Source organism: Brassica napus, chromosome A6, assembly GCF_020379485.1.
Source record: "Brassica napus cultivar Da-Ae chromosome A6, Da-Ae, whole genome shotgun sequence".
Classification (NCBI taxonomy): Eukaryota; Viridiplantae; Streptophyta; class Magnoliopsida; order Brassicales; family Brassicaceae; genus Brassica; species Brassica napus.
This window is the reverse complement of record NC_063439.1, coordinates 28382069-28400540: the sequence shown is the minus strand read 5'-3', so window position 1 is coordinate 28400540 and position 18472 is coordinate 28382069. Positions and strand designations below refer to the sequence as shown.

The 18472-nt window shown below is 35.6% G+C and overlaps 4 protein-coding genes across 5 annotated transcripts; 3 read left to right on the top strand and 1 right to left on the bottom strand.

Moving 5' to 3' along the window:
- Positions 1-1132: 1132 nt before the first annotated feature.
- LOC106349544 (probable cysteine protease RD21B) lies at positions 1133-3504 on the bottom strand. Its single transcript, XM_013789538.3, has 5 exons — positions 2977-3504; positions 2383-2618; positions 2142-2282; positions 1545-1988; positions 1133-1460 (listed from the first exon to the last, which is right to left on the bottom strand). The coding sequence occupies exons 1-5, from the start codon at positions 3449-3451 to the stop codon at positions 1374-1376; spliced, it is 1383 nt and encodes a 460-aa protein (XP_013644992.2). The 5' UTR covers positions 3452-3504; the 3' UTR covers positions 1133-1373.
- Positions 3505-7003: 3499 nt separating this feature from the next.
- Positions 7004-8893, top strand: LOC106352487 (putative cyclin-A3-1). The gene is made up of 7 exons (XM_013792109.3): positions 7004-7408; positions 7476-7708; positions 7795-7947; positions 8038-8071; positions 8153-8302; positions 8383-8517; positions 8625-8893. Exons 1-7 carry the CDS (start codon positions 7046-7048, stop codon positions 8694-8696), a joined length of 1140 nt encoding a protein of 379 aa, XP_013647563.1. The 5' UTR covers positions 7004-7045; the 3' UTR covers positions 8697-8893.
- A 1413-nt stretch (positions 8894-10306) lies between these two features.
- LOC106352488 (pumilio homolog 14) lies at positions 10307-13387 on the top strand. The gene is made up of 5 exons (XM_013792110.3): positions 10307-11441; positions 11593-11755; positions 12265-12428; positions 12681-12930; positions 13026-13387. Exons 1-5 carry the CDS (start codon positions 10702-10704, stop codon positions 13125-13127), a joined length of 1419 nt encoding a protein of 472 aa, XP_013647564.2. The 5' UTR covers positions 10307-10701; the 3' UTR covers positions 13128-13387.
- A 935-nt stretch (positions 13388-14322) lies between these two features.
- LOC106349545 (aspartic proteinase 39) lies at positions 14323-17936 on the top strand. 2 transcript variants are annotated; one of them, XM_013789539.3, is made up of 12 exons: positions 14323-14725; positions 14792-14912; positions 15099-15526; positions 15614-15770; positions 15853-15935; positions 16027-16123; positions 16249-16318; positions 16469-16687; positions 16926-17050; positions 17136-17237; positions 17347-17444; positions 17526-17936. In XM_013789539.3, exons 1-12 carry the CDS (start codon positions 14499-14501, stop codon positions 17719-17721), a joined length of 1923 nt encoding a protein of 640 aa, XP_013644993.2. In that variant the 5' UTR covers positions 14323-14498; the 3' UTR covers positions 17722-17936. The 2 variants fall into 2 exon arrangements, with proteins under 2 accessions (XP_013644993.2, XP_022543765.2); XM_022688044.2 differs by having other exon boundaries at positions 14359-14725; positions 16875-17050.
- The last annotated feature ends 536 nt before the right edge of the window (positions 17937-18472 follow it).

The following is an 18472-nucleotide window of genomic DNA, read 5'->3' as shown; positions in this document are numbered from 1 at the left end:
ATAGAAAATTTATTTTTTCCGTCAAAACCGTGAAATCAAGTTTCTCCGCCAAAACCATAAAAATCGAATTTTCCCCGCAAAATCGTAAAACCGAGTTTTCTCACCAAAACGCAAAATCAGATTTTTCTGCCAAAAATTGGAAAACCGAGTTTTCCCGCCAAAACGGTAAAAATAAGTTTTCCCGTTGAGACCGCAAAATCGTTCTTTCTCGCCAAAACCGCATAATCAAACTTTCCTGCCATCACCAAAAAATGTGTTTTCCGTCAAAACTACAAAATCTAAATTGTTTTGTCGAAACTGTAAAATCGGATTTTTTCTGCATAAATCGTAAAATCGAGTTTTTTGTCAAAACTATACAATCACATTTTTCTACAAAAATAATTAATTAACTATATTAAGTTAAATGGATTAACAGGATTTCCGTTAATTTTAAGTATAATTCATTTAATTTTCTAAAACTTATTAAAAACCCGCAAACAAAACCCATTATAATAACATCCCTCAGATGTACTCTATCTTCACGGACCACACATACCATTCGGCCCAAACAACACCAAATAAAAATCAAAGCCCACACAATGAAACGTTGAGTTTCACACCAGGACACGCGTCGCAACGTTAGAAGATGATTTACTGCGACACGTTAGACCATCTCCAATGTATTTCTCTATTTTCACCTCTAAAATAGAGGAACTCTATAATAGAAGTGGGTTTTATTCCAATGTATTTTTCTAAAATAGAGATCTCTATATATAGAGCAAAATATAGAGAAATGCTATTTTTTCCTCTATTTTAGAGGATAAAATAGTAATCTCTATTTTAGAAGCAAAAATAAAGATGGGTTAGAGTGGTTTTGCCTCTAAATGCTATTATAGAAGTAAAAATAGAGGTGGGTTGGAGATGCTATCAGAAGATGATTTACTCACGTGTCATCCGGAGTGGATAATGATAGATTATGAAAAATCTCTCATATCTAGTCTAATAAAGATTAATTTTTTTTCCAATTGTTTGTTCGTTGCTTTCACAGAATCTTGTTTAGTGTCATCTCAAATCTACTCTCTTCATGCTAGCGTACCAACCATGTAATAACAAACCGACATTTCAATCTAAAAAATACTTTTGACATTGAGAATGGGAAAGATAAATTTATCCATAAATAACCGGTAAATACCAATGTTTAGGATCAATGATGAAAGTGAATGACACTTAGGAAGAGGTTTTATATGTACAGAAAACCCCCGAGCAGCAGAATCAGCAATTTAAAGATAATCAGAACAACAACAATAAGAAAGCTTTTTTGATGAATTCTCTTGACTCATGTCCTCTCCTCTCTTAAGAAGGAATGAATGAATTCATCAGTGATATATTTCCTCTTAAGCCATGTTCTTCATGCTATGTGCCCAGAAGGGTTTCGCGGGTGTACGCTTCAAAGCCTTAACGCTGAATGGACTGTTCTTGCTCTGCATAACCACACATCATTGCCAGAAAATCAGTAAACATTTTCCAAACATTATCATCCAACTCAAAATTACCAAGAAACTCACCATCAAACAGGTATCGCCATTGCAAACCGGGTACTCATGAGGACAGCAGCTAGTGTTATCATCGCAGCAAGTAGCAGCTTCGAGAGGGCAACATCCCCAACCGAAGCAGTACTTGCCGTACTTGAAGAGACAACAGCAAGTATTGCCCTCGGGGCAAGAGTAGTACTTGTCACACTGGGTCGGTGGCTTAATGGGAGATGGTGGTGATGGTCCAGGGTTTGGTGGGTTCTGACCTTTCTTGATCGGGTACGAAGCCTCCATGGCGATTCCACACTTCCCTGTTGGCTCCGCAATGTTACGTGCCATCTTTATGTATCCGCTCTCTCCCCAGCTTCCTCCCCATGAGTTTCTCACAATCCAGTAGTCCTTTCCGTTCTCAGTTCCGTAACCAACAGCTACAACTCCATGGTCTAGCTCTGTTCCACATATTCCATCAAATACACCCTGAAGAGTCAAAAAAGGCAAAGCAAACACTTTAATATTTTGAAATGATTATCTGACTATAATAGAAAACGTGTTACAAGACCATTCATCGTTCCTATTGCATTGATCCTTCTCATGTTATCTAGTTATAAACAAATTGCTTATAGCTCATACCGAAGAATAGAGCTGGAAAGCGCGACCCCCAGCTTCAATGGCGACACTAATAGGCTGGTTAGCCAAAGCTTTCTTGAGCGCAGCCTCGTTGTTCTCAGGCACATCCTCATAGGCATCAATCGTGACGACCTTTGCGTTTTTCTGCCAAAATGACGAAAAACAGAGAGAGATTAAAGCTATTATTGTTTTTGATTTCATTTGACCCTAAAAACTAAACTAAATACAATAATGATATACTAACCCTGGTCTGATCACAACGACCGTCAGCAGCTTTGTATGGATAATCCTCTTCGGTATCAATACCACCGTTTTTAATGATGAACTCAAAGGCATAATCCATCAAACCTCCATTACAACCCTGGTTGTAAGATGTGTCACAGTCAACAAGTTCTTGTTCAGACAAAGAGATTAAATCTCCTGTCACGATCTTGTTTATTCCTTCCACCGCTCCAATGGTTGAAAATGCCCAACAACTCCCTACAAAACAGATCAAGAGAAGATCCGTTAAATCAAAATAATCAAATACTTTAGCCCCCACCACTTGCTTTAATTCTTTTAAAAGGTGGATATCGTATGGGTCCGTTATCAATTTAATGGTCCCACTACACAACTTTAAAGTTTAAAAGACGACAAGAACGTTCCTAACAAATAAAATATCACTAAGAGAGTTTACGATTTTTCAAATCTAACCACAATTATTACAGAAACGTACATCTAAAAGTCACGACTTGAGACCAAACATTATCATTACCAAGTTTCAATGTTTATATTTTATTTTTTAGCTTTAATAGTTCTAGTGGAGACCTGATTTCATTGTAAATGATCGGAGGCTTACCGCAGCTTCCCTGATCTTTAACGGCGGCGACGGCACCTTCTTTTCTCCAGTCAACAGAATCAGGTATCGCGTCACCAACACGCGGCTGATAACGATCGCTGGTTTTGAGGACTCTCTTCTTCGGTTTGGCACCGAGGTAGATAGATCGGTACTCTTCGTTGGTCAGATCAGCGAACCGGGTTAGACCGAGTTTGTAACTGAGGTTTTTGTTGTTGTGTTCGTCGATGAATCGGAGATTGTCTTTGAAGATCTCAAATCTCTGGTCCTTCTCCTCGCCGACAAGACCGTTGCTCTGCGCCTTCTTGCCGTGTTTCTCCATCCACGCCTCGTAGATTCTCGCAACCTCGGCGTCGCTCCGCTCGTTGTCGGCGGTGATGTGGTGTTTCTCGTCGTACGAGATGATCGACATGTCGGCAGCATACGAAACGCCGATCATCATTGCTAAGAGGAGGATGGTTACCTTTACGGAGCCCATGTTTTTAGTTTTCTGAGGATGAAGAAGACAATTGTGTGATTGAGAAAGGGGTTGATGGGGTTGTATATAAAGGGGAAATTCAGTAAAGGTTTAGAATTAATTATTAATTACTTTTGTCCTCTTTTCACAAATAAAAATAGTTTAGAAAAAATGGTTAAAAGTATATAATCTACTAAAAATAGAGTATTTTCAAATTTTTGTAATTGCATCTAAAGAGCTTGTGAAATAGAAATAGTCCTCTATTTTTTTCTTAAATAAATAAATGTCCATTATTTTAGTTAGATATTTTTTTGACACAACCAATATACTAACGAATCTTTTGAATATTAAAAAGGATAATTGAATTAGACTAAAGGGATGACGTAAGAGGGGAATTAAATGAGTATTTTTATTAAGTTTTCAATTATTTTGTCAACTTTCTGTTCTTGTTTTTCTAATAAAGAAATTATATGGGCTGTTGAAGTGAATCAAAAGAAATGAGGGGGGTTACAAAATAAGTGAGAAGTAGAAGGGTGAAAATGAAATATAAAAATTGTGAAAGGTCAATTATTATTGGTTAAGACAAGATGAGGGTAATAACGACAGCTCAGAAGTGCCAAGTGGATGTGGTGTCATTGGAGGTAAGATTAACTGTTATATATCAATTGTCCAAGTAGATAGGAGCACGTGAAGGAAACGTTTAATCTCACGCGCTACCGCGTGGATAGGATTTCGTAAAACAAGATTATCTCTTTACTGTATTTTCAATTTTGAAACAAAAAGATTCTTGTGATAATGTTATAAGATACCGGGGATTTTCTTATGATCCCGAAATGTAAGTTCACATTGTGGTCTATTATTATGATTCCTTGTGATAATAAAATACTCAAGTATTCTTCCTTGCGTATACACATCAAACATAATATTTTATTAAAGTTTATTTTATTTGTATATACAATGTACCTAGATAAGTAGTTGTAGAAGATAGGAGAAAATTAACTGTACCATACATTTTTATTTCGGGTGATATTTCCCTACTTCTAATAGTTTCCTACTTTATAAAAATAATAACAAATAAAAAGATGATATGTGGACTGCTGTATTGCCAATTGTTGTCCTATTCACATCTTTAAATATCAAGTTTGACATATTTTTAAGGTTAAAAGGTTTGTTTAAGAGAAAACGAAATATACATTTAGCCTATAAATAAAAACACATGTAATTAAATATTTTAAAATGATAAGTTTAGTGAAAAATATAATATATATTTATATTATAAATAAAAAGATATGAAAATATTTTATTCAGATTTTATTAAGATGTTGACAAGTCAAGCCGTTTTGGTTTAGCGTAGTTGATTTTCTGCTATTGTTAAACCGATTGGTTTTTGAGAATTGATTTTGGTTATGATTAAACCGGTTTGTAATGGATTCGAGTCTAGTCCAATTAAATTAAATCCGGTTAAGGCAAACTGGATGTTCCAATTCGATTTCAATTTGGTCAGGGGTTGATCTGTTTGGGTCGGAGGTAACATGATTGAACATTGACCAGCGAGTTGACAATTTGACCAGATTATCCGTTATCCGTTTTTAACCATTCAAAGGGCGTTATGACTCGATTGTTTGCTCTGATTTCAGAATTTGATTCTGTTTGAGCAGCTGGAATCCATAACTATTACTTTTTCACATTGCTAAGGTGATGGTTTATTCCGTAAATCTCGTACCTGTGTAGAATTCTCTCTATGTTAGTTTTGATTTCGAATCATGATCCGTCTGTTTGAATTAAATTTGTTTGAGTCTTGATTGGTAGTTAGTTCATTCATGCAAACCAGAACTAGGGGTCTAGATGATTCAACCGTTGATTGGATTGTGTGATGTTAAGTGATGGTATATATATATATACCATCACTTAATGAGTACATAGTTATGAGTACGAACTATGTGCACAGGCAAGGGCTAAGAGATATCTAAGTTAGCGACGCTACTTTACTTGTTTTTAGCGTATGGTGAGGGTGGTGGTTCAGAGACGTCTGGGTTAGCGACTTTACTTGTGTTGAGCGTATGGTGTAGAGACGTGTGCACTATTGATGCTACTGAGATGGTTGGGGTACAAAGACAGACTGTACTATCGACGATGCGTATTAATATATATACGTATAAGGAGAATGCGGAGTGTGTAATCTAAATATGCATTATCAGCGCACTGTGTGTTGTGTGTGATGCTTTAGGCATTTTGTCTGTTCATGTTAGAGTTAAATATCAATAGTGGGAATTATATTTACTTAAAGGAGTGGTTTGCATGTTTAACCTCTCATACTTCAATGAGTGACTCTCCTATTCACCCCTCTTTTCTTTTTTCTTTCAGGTGAGACTAGCAAGTAAGCGTGAATTTATATAGGATTGGTGTTTTTGGATATTTTTCTACTTTTTTTTTCAAATTTCTGGTTTATATGCTTTTATCGATATTTCGGGATCTATTGCATTTGTTGGATTTATTGTTATATATTGGATTTACGATTTTGGAATTGACTTTTGAAAAGTAATAAATGAAAATTTTAGATCTTTTATTTTTTTAAGTTATTTTGTAAAATACCGATGTTACATTTATACACACATAATTTTAGTAAGGCGGCATGGAATTGTTATATAATTTAGTAATTTACAGCAGAAATAGAATATGCAGCTGCAACGTAGAAAATGGTTAGACACTGTAATAATAATAAAAAATGGTAAATCATTCTCTGGAAAGTGAATGTGAAAAGTTTCGGTGACCACGCACATGAGAATCTGGTGTGGAACGAATTTGAATTCGGGTCTTTTGGAAGTCCACGAAACGTCTTGACTACTTGACCACAGACGCATGGTTATTAATGAATTTTGATCAAAATTCTCTCGATTTCCAACCCTAACAAGATCGTGTATGAACATCGCGTAATTATTGCAGCAACGAGAATAAGTAAACGAAACTTTCTTTTGCGTGAAGAAATACAGTGAGACTTTATCGCTTACAAATGATGATAATTTATTTAAATTGGAAAAATTGCCGGACAAAACATTTATTAGTCTTCAACTTGTGAGCCACACTTAAAAATTGAAAACAAAATCGGTGACCCATCTTAAGAGATGCTATTTGCTGATTTATAATATATGAAGTAATTTAATTCTAAAAACAAATTTTCGAATTTTGTTTTCTTTTTACTCTTACAAACTTTTAATATCTAAATCTAATATCTAAATCAATTGTCATATATTTTAATTATAATTTTAATATCTAAATATTTTCATTTATTGTATAATCTGATTTTTAAATGGAAGTTTATCTTTTTGAATATTATTATTTTTTTTTTTAAAATTATTTAAAAAGGTTTGAAATTGGAACTATGTAAAGTGTATCTACTAAATTGTTGTCGTCAACAAAAAAAAAACAATCAAAATTCCATATTGTTCAGTATTCTTGTTGGAGAGGCCCATTAAAAGTGCTCTTGAAAAGTTTTTCTTTTTCTTTTTTCCCGCCAACAAAATTCGACCCACATTTTCGTAAAACCAAAATTTGAAAACATCTCAAAATTTTCGAAAGCGCCAATTCAATGTCTCATTCGAAAAAAATCAATCGGAAATGGCGCTCTGCGTCTTCCCTTTTTCTCCTCCCCCTCTCCATCATTCTCTTCCAACCAATCTCGATCTCTATCGAATCATGTCCGACGATAAGGAGAACTTCGTGAGGATGACGAGAGCAGCCACCAAAAGAAAAGCTGCTATGGCAGACGAGGACCGCCTCAGCAAGAAGAAGAAGAAGAGAGTTGTCCTCGGTGAGCTTCCCAACTTGTGCAATAAGCGAAAACAAACCAGAAAACCCCTTAGAGTTCCGAAGAAGCAAAACAAGAAGACATCGAAGTCCGATGTCGACACCAGATCTGATGATCCCCAGATGTGTGCTCCTTATGTCACCGGAATCTTCGTTTATCTCCGTCAATTAGAGGTTACCCTTCCTCAATTCGATCTGGGTCTTGTGTAAAAAATTGATTTTGGTTGAAATTTTGAATCAGGTGAAGGAAAAGTCAAGGCCTTTGATTGATTATATTGAAAAGGTGCAGAAAGATGTAACGCCTAATATGAGAGGAGTATTGGTTGATTGGTTAGTTGAAGTTGCTGAAGAGTACAAACTTCTCTCCGACACTCTTTACCTCGCTGTCTCCTACATCGACAGATTCTTGTCTCTTCGGACTGTTAATAGGCAAAAGCTTCAGCTTTTGGGAGTTTCCGCTATGCTTATTGCCTCGTAAGCTAACTAAACATCTTTTTAAGTTTTTTTTTTTTTGTCTGTTAGCATCTCTTTTGGCTTTTTTATGTTTGGGCTTTTTGTAGGAAGTATGAAGAGATAACGCCTCCGAATGTGGAGGACTTCTGTTACATTACAGACAACACTTACACTAAGCAAGAGATTGTGAAGATGGAAGCTGATGTACTTCTTGCTCTTCAGTTTGAATTAGGAAACCCCACAACCAATACTTTTCTAAGGTTATTAGAGTCTGATATGCTTTTGGTTTTCTCATTAAGTTAGTTATTTATGGTTGTGTCTCACTTCTGCTTATGTTGGTTTTTGTGCAGACGGTTCACAAGAGTTGCGCAAGAAGATTTCAATGTAAGCGCTTCTTGAATTGTGGCGTTTTTTTTTTGTTAGTATGAGCAATTACTAAGGTTTTTACTCTTCACTTTGTTTCAGATGTCACATTTACAGATGGAGTTTCTCTGTAGCTATCTTTCCGAGCTAAGCATGTTAGACTATAACAGTTTGAAGTTTCTTCCGTCCGTTGTGGCTGCTTCAGCCGTATATCTTGCAAGATTCATCATCCGTCCAAAGCAACATCCCTGGGTGAAGCCTGCTTCTTGTTATAGTTCTATATTCACCACTTTGTATAAGACACTAAATCTCTGGCTTTTTGAATGTAACAGAGTGTAATGTTAGAAGAGTACACGAGATACAAAGCGGGTGATCTCAGAGAATGTGTGTGTATGATACATGACTTGTATCTTAGCAGAAAAGGAGGAGCTTTACAAGCTGTTAGAGAGAAATACAAGCAGCATAAGGTAAAATCCAATTAACTACTATGACATCTATTTTGACTTTAATGTGTAGAACACAATGTTCTTGATACTTACATGTTTCTATGTCTCTATTTTGGTTCCCTACTCAGTTCAAGTGTGTTGCGACTATGCCTGTATCGCCAGAGCTTCCTCTTACCTTCTTTGAAGATGTCAGCATTTAGAGAGAGCTTTGTTCATCGGCAAAGAATCATTTGAAACCAAGAGAAGCAGTTCTTTACTGTTTTGGGTTGTACATGTCTTAGGACTACTTTTAGTTGAACTTATGTTTAAAGATTTTGTATGTAATTTTGAAATGTTTTGCTTGTGTTTTGTATTTTAGCATACACTCTTTCCCCCTTTATTAATAAGTTCATACCAATGAAATTTAAAGTGGGAAATTTGATCAGCTATTTTGGGAGGTGAATTCTGAAACTTTTGTAGCAAAAAAATGCATCATCTTTCAAAAATCTATACTATATAAAAGTTGAAGTTATAAGCCGTTGAGAATGTTCACATAGGATTTAAAATCACCAGTTATATTTGGACAAATCATTTATTTTAATTTATTATTTTAAAAAATATTAATAATTCCAAAAATTGTTTATTAAAAAAAACAGAAACCAGTATAAAATTATTTAAGTTAACAAAAATAGAACATTATAAATAAGTTAACTTAATATATAAAATATTTTCGAAATTTAACATAAAAATAAACATATAAATACAAAATAATAATTAATTTAAAAATGTAAGACTTTTACTCAATAATAAGTAAATAAATTTGACTTATAATTTAAAAATTTTAGGCTATATGCTAATGAAAATATTCACAAATAACATATACTATGTATAAGTTGAACTAAGTATAAATAATTGAGAATGTTCACATAATATTTTAAAAACACCAAAAATATGCTAAATCATCATTTTATTTACTATATAAAACTGAAGCAAAAAGCCATTGAGAATATACACATAGGATTATAAACAACCAATCAAAATAAGAAATCCTAATTTTGATTGGCTTACAATTTTTTAAAAATGTTAAAATTTCTAAAACTGATTATTTTAATACATAATGGAATTCAATATCAAAAAGGCAACTACTAAATAAATAATTAAAATGGAATTGACTCATATATATATAAAATATTTGGAAATTTAACATAAATCTATGTGTTATAAAAGTGTAGGTGATGTTATAAGAAAAAGTCGAGGCCATAAGTCATTAAAGGTATGTATACAAAATTTAAAACAACCAATTATATTATGACAAGTCATTATTTTAATTTTTATTTTCAAAAATGTCAATATTTCCAAAAACAAATCATTTAAAAATAAAATAGAAACCACTATCAAACAAAGTAAGTTAATAAAATTAAAACATTATAAATAAATTCAATTAATATATCTATATATATAATATTTTTCAAATTTAACATTAAAATAAAATACAAAATAAGAATTAATTTTAAAAATACAAGGCTACAATAATAAGTAAATTAACTCATGATTTTCAAAGTTTAGGTTATATGCTATTGAAAATATTCACAAATATAGGAACCGTTCCGGTATTTGAGGGTTTTGGTACGGTTCCGATTTTAGGTATTTCAGTTCGGTTTTGGTATTTTTTGCCTAGGCCTTTTATTTAACTGATAATATTTCAGTATATTTGATAGTTATCTAAAATCATTTACAACATCAAAGATTTTGGTACGACATTATCAAAAGAAAAAATAAAAACAAAATATGTCTTAACCAATGAGAAGGGAACTCGTGTGGTCCACGCGAGTCTTCTGTTGAAGTACACTTAACTTTGACTGTACTGAGTCGTCTTGGAATAATATTTGTGAATATTTAATGTGCATGGGCAAAGTTCTAGCATAAGAAGAACGAAAGAAGACATCAAAAAACTTTAAGAAGAATTCAAACGTTATTCAACCTCTTAGAATTTCCTTGTTTGAACTTTTAATTATTGAATATCTTTCTAAAGTTAAATCTCTCTTAATTACCTTAATCACTCTATTCTGCATTAATACCTTAAATCTTTTCTCTCTCTCTATATATATAGATTTACATTCGTATTAAATCTCCACAAACCTAGAGAAAAAGGTCTCTTTCTCCTTTCTGTTTTCCTCCTCTCTCTCTCTCTGTTATATAATTTCTCTTCAGCTTCTTTGCTAAGTAATGGAGTCGTCCCGCGTCAACTCAACCGGCGGCGAACGCGACGGAAATGCGACGGAGGAGAATCTGTCTCCGGCGGAGATGTATCCACGAGGTGAGTCTCAGTTCCAACCGGACACTCATAGAGCTCTCGACGAACAGCTGTCTCGATTCCCGACTGGTGTTGATGTCGAAACCCTAGATTCCTCTTTCGCTATGCTCTCCCTTCGTCAGCAGAATCGTTGGACCAATCGATCGTCACTGCAGCAAAATCAAGGGATCAATGGCGGCGGCGGGGGTTGGTCTCTTCCTCCTCAGCGTGAAGTAGGTTTGCAGGAGATGATGAATCACTACTTTCAAAGAACATCGCCGTCCCTGAACGATTACGTTAACGACGGAGGATCGTATGGGCAGAGTAGTGTTTCGCCCGACTTGTCGAGAGGTCGCGACAATGGGTTTGGTTCTTGGAGGAGCAACGAAGGTTTCGTGAACGCGAGAATGGGACCCATTGCTTTGCTTGCTTATAAGGATCCAAAATCGAGCCTTGTCTTGCAGGAGAAGATCGATGAGTGCTCCAAGGAGACAATTGATGTGATGTTCAACGATGTTATCTCTAGCATCTATGAGTTGATGGAACACCCTTTCGCTTCTCAAGTCCTTCACAAGCTTATGCACAAGTGTAGCTCTCAACAGATCAGTCATATTATCGATGTGATCACTCTGAACCAGTTAGGATTTATTAAGATGTGCATTGATCCTGTCGGGTACACACACTTCTGATCCTTTGATTCTGTATTATTGTAATTAGTTTTTAGGCTTGGTGATTGTTTTAGTTTAGATTTATGGATAAAGACAGTTTATGTTTTGTAACCGGTGTTGTTTTATTTGTTGAATATTTTTTCTTGGCATTACCAGAACCCGTTCGATACAGTCGCTGTTGAGGTGTCTTCATTCCGAAGAACAAATTTTGCGGGTAGTTGGAGCTGTTAGCATGGGAGTACTTTCATTTACAAGGAGCAACGGTGCTAAACATGTGATTATGCAATGCTTCAACCAGTTTCCTCCCTCGTTGAATCGGGTAAGCATCTCATCATCCACAGTACTCTCTGGTGCTTGGTTCTTTGTTAGTTATAGGTATATATCTCTAAACTTAAATTGGTTAGTAGAATGTATTCATCTGCTGAATCTTTGTTTATGGCTGTGGAGTCAATTTTGATCTTTGTTTCTTAAAAATGCAGTCTTTTTCGAAAGAGGAAATCGCTTTCATATACAGTATAGTTATATAACTCCACTGTAGCAAAACTCAAAAGTAAATGAATCAGTTTGATGTTTCAAGTTGCATCTTTAATCTTGCAGTGTCTGTTCTATTCAGTTCATAATTTTTTGTAGAAGTCATATGATTGAAAATATATTCTAGTCTAGTCTCTCTATGGTGGATGCTGTCGCAGGTGTAAACTTGGTGATTTTATTGCTTGTGATACAAGTAAAGTTAGCCATGATAGACTCTGAGTCATTTGTTTCCAAATACCTTTAGTCGTGGAATATGACACTCTTTCTTCTATCCACTGTGTTGTTTGTTCGTTACAGGATCTTATTGAAGTTTTAGCTCAGAACTGTTTCGGGTTAGCAATTGACCAACATGGCTGCTGCATGCTTCAGCAATGTCTTGGTACTAGTTGTGAGGTGCTAACGAAACGTTTGATTCGTGAGATAATCAGTAATGCGTTGAGCCTCTGCGTGAACAACTTCGGGTAAAACATGAGCTATGTGAAATCGTATAAAGATATAATTTGTGTTGTGTTATTAGAATAGCATAAGCTCTCTCTTTATACAAGTAGAATGCCCTAAGATGATAAGGACTAGGACTAGTTACATCATTATCCTAAGATATATAGGATTTATCTCTAATACTCTGAAATGACGAGTGATACATACAATCGTTTTGTTATCTCATATCTCCATTTTGTTTACTCACAATTACTATATATATTATTCTCCTGCAGAAACTACGTGGTGCAGTATGTAGTGGAGCTGAATGATCCAAACATAACAATTTTGCTCGTGCAACAGCTGTTTGGGAACTACGCGCGCCTCTCCCGTAACAAATACGGAAGTCATGTTGTGCAGAAGTTCTTGAAAATACACTATATCGACCATAGCATGATCGTATATGACTTGCTCAAAGATATTGATACACTTCTTGTAGACCCTTTTGGAAACTATGTCATTCAAACTGCATGGTTTGTGTGTGAGGTAATGAATATCAGGGCCGTACACTGTCTAATGTTGTGGTCTTTATGCGTAAAGATTATGCTGTCGATAATGAGAATGGTGTTTGGTGTTTGCAGGACGTATTGCGCGCCATTTTGATGAGGCATATAGAGCGTAATAAACCATTGATGAGGTGCAACAAGTTTGGGAAGAAAGTTCTGGATAAACTCGATCTCTAGAGCCAAAAGTTAAAAGAAAGAAAGAAGAATGTATGTGCTTATCATAATTGTTTTGTTGTGTCATTGTTGAATTTTCTAGGTGAGGCTTTTGTTTTGTGGAACAATATGTTTTTGTTACATAACCAAAAAATATTGTCCTCACCAGTATGTTTTGTCCTGTCTTTGTCTTGAGAGATTTATGTTTTTGTGTTTGTTCGTTACCTATTATATATGTGTAAAAGACTCGAGACTATTTTCTAATTCTAGTTCTGTTTATTGTCTTTCTCTTCTACTTTCGTTTCCCTATCATTATTGCTTACCTCGTTTATGGTTTTACTTTTGTTTGAATGTGTACTTGTATATTAGGTGATTTTTCCCGTATTTGTTGCCAGCATAATCATTTTATAAATATATTTATAATAAATATATTATTAATTCAAAAACTATCACAGCTTAACTTATTTATTTTTAACTATGACATGTAAAATCTATTTTTTTCATAAAATTCATAATTTTACGACCAAAAATTTATCACAATTGAATATATCTCTCATATTTTTATTTAAAGTTTTAAAATATTGTTTACACTCTCAGAACTTTATCTATATGTATAATGAACTGAGATTCTTTAATCAAAGAGAATATTTTTTAAGTGAACACTTATCGAACATGTTAAATAAACATTATGATGTGCTCGATTTATTTGAATTTGAGAATTTTAAAAGTAAATATTTGGACTTTATTTTGATTTTTTTTGTTTTTTTTTTGAATTTTCTTTTTGAAATTTAAAAATTATTCTGAAAGTATTTTTTTAAAAATTTAAATGTCTATTTACCTCTCTAAAAGTGAGAGTAAAAGTAATTAATGTAAACCTGAAAATTTGTATTATGAATATGATATTTTTAGTAATTTTCTGTTATATTTTAAGTGATATTTTCAAGTATGAAACTTTAAATTTAAATTTAAGTTTTAATTTAAAAATCAAAATGTTTAATTTCAATTATTTTTTATCTGCTTTGTATAATTTTAGACGGTCTAATTCAAACTGGAACCGAAGAAAAGAGGTTGACTGATCCAACCGGCCGGTCCCATACAATCCAAATTGCAAGACAGTGCCGTGCCGGATCATATAAAGGCAAGAGTTGTGACTTTAGAGTCGTTGACTTCACCAAGCTCGTTAATCTGCTACGTGACATTACGTGATTCGTCGTTAGAAGCACTAACAATGAAAAAAATAAATAAAATAGAGAGAGACTATTGAAATCATGAAACCACCGTGACCGGTGACCATTTCATTCTCTCTCTCTCTCGTCTCAACTTTCACTGTGGATCTACGACGGAGTCACGGTGGAGTTTACTCCCCCTATCTCCTCCATTCCATCGCCACAATCCATGGATCGAGCTTCTCTCCTCTTCCTCCTCCTCCTCATCATCTTCGATCTGACCGCGGCTGATAAGATTCCCGATTTAGCAGCCGAATCAGGGATGATTTTCCCGCTAAGCTACTCATCCCTTCCGCCGCGAGTGGAGGATTTGCGCCGCCACCGCCGTATTCTCCATCAGTCGCAGCAGCTCCCTAACGCTCACATGAAGCTCTACGATGACCTCCTCGCCAACGGGTTTGAATTTCATCCATTTGATTAAAGTTTCGAATGTTTGCTGAATATTTATATATTTGAATGCAGCTACTACACGACACGGTTATTGATAGGAACACCACCACAAGAGTTCGCTTTGATTGTAGATACTGGAAGCACTGTCACTTACGTTCCTTGCTCCACCTGCAAACACTGTGGCAAGCATCAGGTCTCCTCACTTTTATCAATTATGATCAGTGATGAGTCTGAGTATTTTCTGTTCCCACTTTCCATGTGTTTGCGCGAATATGACGTGGTCTTGCCCTGATTTATGAATGCTCTTTCAAAAAAAAAAAATGAGTCTGAGTATGATACTCAGTATATGTATTGACTTGTCTTTTTATTGGTTTTTCAGGATCCCAAGTTCCAACCTGAGTTATCTACCACATACGAAGCTGTTAAATGCAATCCTGACTGTAACTGTGATGATGATGGGAAACTGTGTATCTACGAAAGACGTTACGCTGAGATGAGTTCGAGTAGTGGGGTTCTAAGTGAGGATTTGATATCTTTCGGCAACGAGAGCCAGCTTTCTCCTCAGCGCGCTGTTTTTGGATGCGAGAACGTAGAGACAGGGGACCTTTTCAGCCAGCGTGCTGATGGTATTATGGGTTTGGGTCGTGGTAAGCTCAGTATCGTTGACCAGCTTGTTGACAAGGGTGTCATCGAGGACTCCTTTTCCTTGTGTTATGGTGGGATGGAAGTTGGTGGTGGTGCGATGGTGCTTGGTAAAATATCTCCTCCTGCTGGAATGGTGTTTGCTCGTTCGGATCCTTTCCGCAGGTATAGAGAGAGAGAGAGAGAGAGTAACTTCTTTTTAGAGTAGATCTCGAGCTTCTCACACATCACTCTAGTTTCGGGTGTTTGCAGTCCGTACTACAACATTGACCTGAAACAAATGCATGTTGCTGGCAAGTCTCTGAAGCTGAACCCAAAGGTCTTTAACGGAAAGCATGGAACCGTCTTGGATAGTGGAACAACTTATGCTTATTTTCCCAAGGAGGCGTTTAATGCCATAAAGGACGCGGTAAGGTTAATGGACTTTTATAAGCTTTAGAATACAAACTGTAGGAGATAAATGTTGATGGCCATGGCCCTATATTTTGCAGGTCATTAAGGAAATCCCATCTCTGAAACGGATCCATGGTCCAGACCCAAACTATGATGATATTTGTTTCTCTGGCGCTGGAAGGTTTGTTTAAAGCTTTTCAAATATTACGAAACCTCGAATTGATTTAACGTCTAAGGACACTAATAATATCTGATGCCGGGCCCCGGCTCAGGGATGTGGCTGAGATACACAATTTTTTCCCCGAGATCGCTATGGAGTTTGGCAATCATCAGAAACTGATCCTTTCTCCTGAGAACTACTTATTCAGGGTAAAGTAAAATGGCTTCATCTTTTTCTTTACGCTTCTACTTGTTTGATAATCTCAGCAAGCATTGACAGTTTCTGTTGTCTTAGAAAGCTATTACAACAGTTTCCATTTGTGTGTTTCTTACAGCACACTAAAGTTAGAGGCGCTTACTGCCTTGGAATATTTCCTGATAGAGACTCAACAACACTCCTTGGAGGTAGTGTATGCTGACTCACTTTACGTATCTTGCATTCATTTCCCATTATCTATGAAACCATGTATCATGTATGATTAGTTTCAAGATAGATCACTTGTTCTTCACTCTTTGATTTCAAATCAACTTCAGTTTCTTTTTTTTTTTGATCAGGAATTGTTGTTCGCAATACGCTTGTCACTTATGACCGTGAAAATGACAAGCTCGGGTTTTTGAAAACCAACTGTTCTGATCTATGGAGGAGGCTGGCGTCACCACCAGATTCTCCTGCACCTACTTCACCAGTTACCCAAAATAAAAGTCTTAATAATATCTCTCCAAGCCGAAGCCCAAGCCCCGCTCCAAGCAAGGCTCCTACAGTGGATCTTCCAGGTAGTTTGTTTGGATTTTCAGGGATTTATCTTAAGCTACTCTTGTTATCATCATATCTCTTGTTCCTTTGACTATTCTTATTATTTCAAACTCAAAAGGGAAGAACTTTATTTCTTGAGTTGTAAAATTACTCTTACAATCAACAACTCATTTGGCTACATGAGATTTTATTTCTCCTTTCAAACAGATGGTTGTTTCTACATGAGATTTTATTTGGCTATTTCTTACGAATGTGAAGGTGTTTTTCGGATTGGAGTTATCACCTTCCAAGTGTCAATTAGTGTGAATAATGCTTCAATGAAGCCCAACTTCTCAGAGATCGCAGATTTCATTGCCCATGAGTTAGAGATTCAAAGTTCACAGGCAAGCTTAAACATGCACTTTCCACTAGTTATATATGTGTGCTAAAAGGTGATGAAATCATCTCAATGGCTCTTCTTATTGCTAGGTTCGCTTGTTGAGTATCACGACCAGCGGAAATGAGTATCGCCTGAAATGGGGAATCTATCCCCCACAATCTTCCGAGTACATTTCCAATAATACAGCACTGGTACTTGTCCTTGTCCTTACAAACACGATGAGATGGCTTGTGATCATTATTGGTTTAGGTATCTTTCATTATCAGCCCATGAAAATATTTGAGTTTTACGTGATTGCAGAACATAATGTCGCTTTTGAAGGAAAACAAATTGCGGCTACCCGGTCAATTTGGAAGCTACAAATTGCTAGAATGGAAGGCTGAGCAGAAGCGGAAACAGTATGTTTCGTTTCGTTCACATGGTTGCAGAATCATTTGCTAGATTTGATATATATATTTACGGGTCTGATGTGGTTGCAGGAGCTGGTGGGAGAAGCATTTACTTGGAGTGGTGGTGGGAGTAATGATCTCGTTACTGGTTACTTCGGTGATCGTCAAACTTGCGTTGGTGTGGAGAAGGAGACAACAAGAAGAAGCAACTTATGAGCCTGTAAGTGCTGCTGTTAAAGAACAAGAACTCCAGCCTCTCTCGTCCTCTGAAACATCTAATGCTTGAGCCTCCCCATCACTCAACAGAGTCTCTCTCTCTCTCCCTCTATATATATATATATTTGAATTTATAGAAAGAAAATTAAACCCCAGGATTCAGGAAACAAAGATTCATCAAATCTAAATACACTTTGATTCCAAGTAAATTGTTGTAGTTACCTTATTTTTCTATGTACAATGAAAGAAAGAAACAAAAAGAAGAGATTCGATTTCTTTATCTTATTACTGTGATTGAGAAGATAGTGTTCGGTATTTGCAAGGATTAGGACGCGATCGTTATGTGAGACAAACGCTAATCAAAGTCATATTCTTTTTCCTTTAATGATTCTCGATACAAGTCGGTTTTTTGTTTTGTTGTAGGAAATATACGTAGCCAATGTTCTTTCATGCCACATCTTTTTTTTTTTTGTAACACTACTTTCATTAAAATTTAAACTCCTGGGTTCATGGATGGAGCTACAAAGGATGCGTTCGACAGGGTCTGCTTTGCCAAGGCATCAGCAGCTTTGTTTTCAAAACGTGGGGTCCAAACAAAAGACACATAATCAAAAGCAACAACAAGGTTTAAAATATCCGCGACAATGCCATAAATCTCTGAGATGGGGGTTTCCTCATTCAAGGTTCGGACCTTTCATGCCACATCTATAACCAAAAATTCAGTTTGCTTTTAGTATCCCGACCACTTTTATTTTCGTTCAAGTTTTTATTTGTTTTTTCACTATATGGACGTAATTTTATTCCTCGTCCTTTTTTATGAT

Excerpts from the sequence above, each read along its gene's own strand:
- LOC106349545 (XM_022688044.2), top strand. The coding sequence starts at position 14,499 with ATGGATCGAGCTTCTCTCCTCTTCCTCCTCCTCCTCATCATCTTCGAT. Across the intron at positions 15,771-15,852 it reads TTAATGCCATAAAGGACGCG|GTCATTAAGGAAATCCCATC; the intron begins GTAAGGTTAATG and ends TATATTTTGCAG. Across the intron at positions 17,238-17,346 it reads TTTCCAATAATACAGCACTG|AACATAATGTCGCTTTTGAA; the intron begins GTACTTGTCCTT and ends ACGTGATTGCAG.
- LOC106349544 (XM_013789538.3), bottom strand. The coding sequence starts at position 3,451 with ATGGGCTCCGTAAAGGTAACCATCCTCCTCTTAGCAATGATGATCGGC. Across the intron at positions 2,283-2,382 it reads GTCGTTGTGATCAGACCAGG|AAAAACGCAAAGGTCGTCAC; the intron begins GTTAGTATATCA and ends TCATTTTGGCAG. Across the intron at positions 1,461-1,544 it reads ATGGCGATACCTGTTTGATG|AGCAAGAACAGTCCATTCAG; the intron begins GTGAGTTTCTTG and ends GTGGTTATGCAG.
- LOC106352488 (XM_013792110.3), top strand. The coding sequence starts at position 10,702 with ATGGAGTCGTCCCGCGTCAACTCAACCGGCGGCGAACGCGACGGAAAT. Across the intron at positions 11,442-11,592 it reads ATGTGCATTGATCCTGTCGG|AACCCGTTCGATACAGTCGC; the intron begins GTACACACACTT and ends TGGCATTACCAG. Across the intron at positions 11,756-12,264 it reads TTCCTCCCTCGTTGAATCGG|GATCTTATTGAAGTTTTAGC; the intron begins GTAAGCATCTCA and ends TGTTCGTTACAG.
- LOC106352487 (XM_013792109.3), top strand. The coding sequence starts at position 7,046 with ATGGCGCTCTGCGTCTTCCCTTTTTCTCCTCCCCCTCTCCATCATTCT. Across the intron at positions 7,409-7,475 it reads TTTATCTCCGTCAATTAGAG|GTGAAGGAAAAGTCAAGGCC; the intron begins GTTACCCTTCCT and ends ATTTTGAATCAG. Across the intron at positions 8,072-8,152 it reads TTGCGCAAGAAGATTTCAAT|ATGTCACATTTACAGATGGA; the intron begins GTAAGCGCTTCT and ends ACTTTGTTTCAG.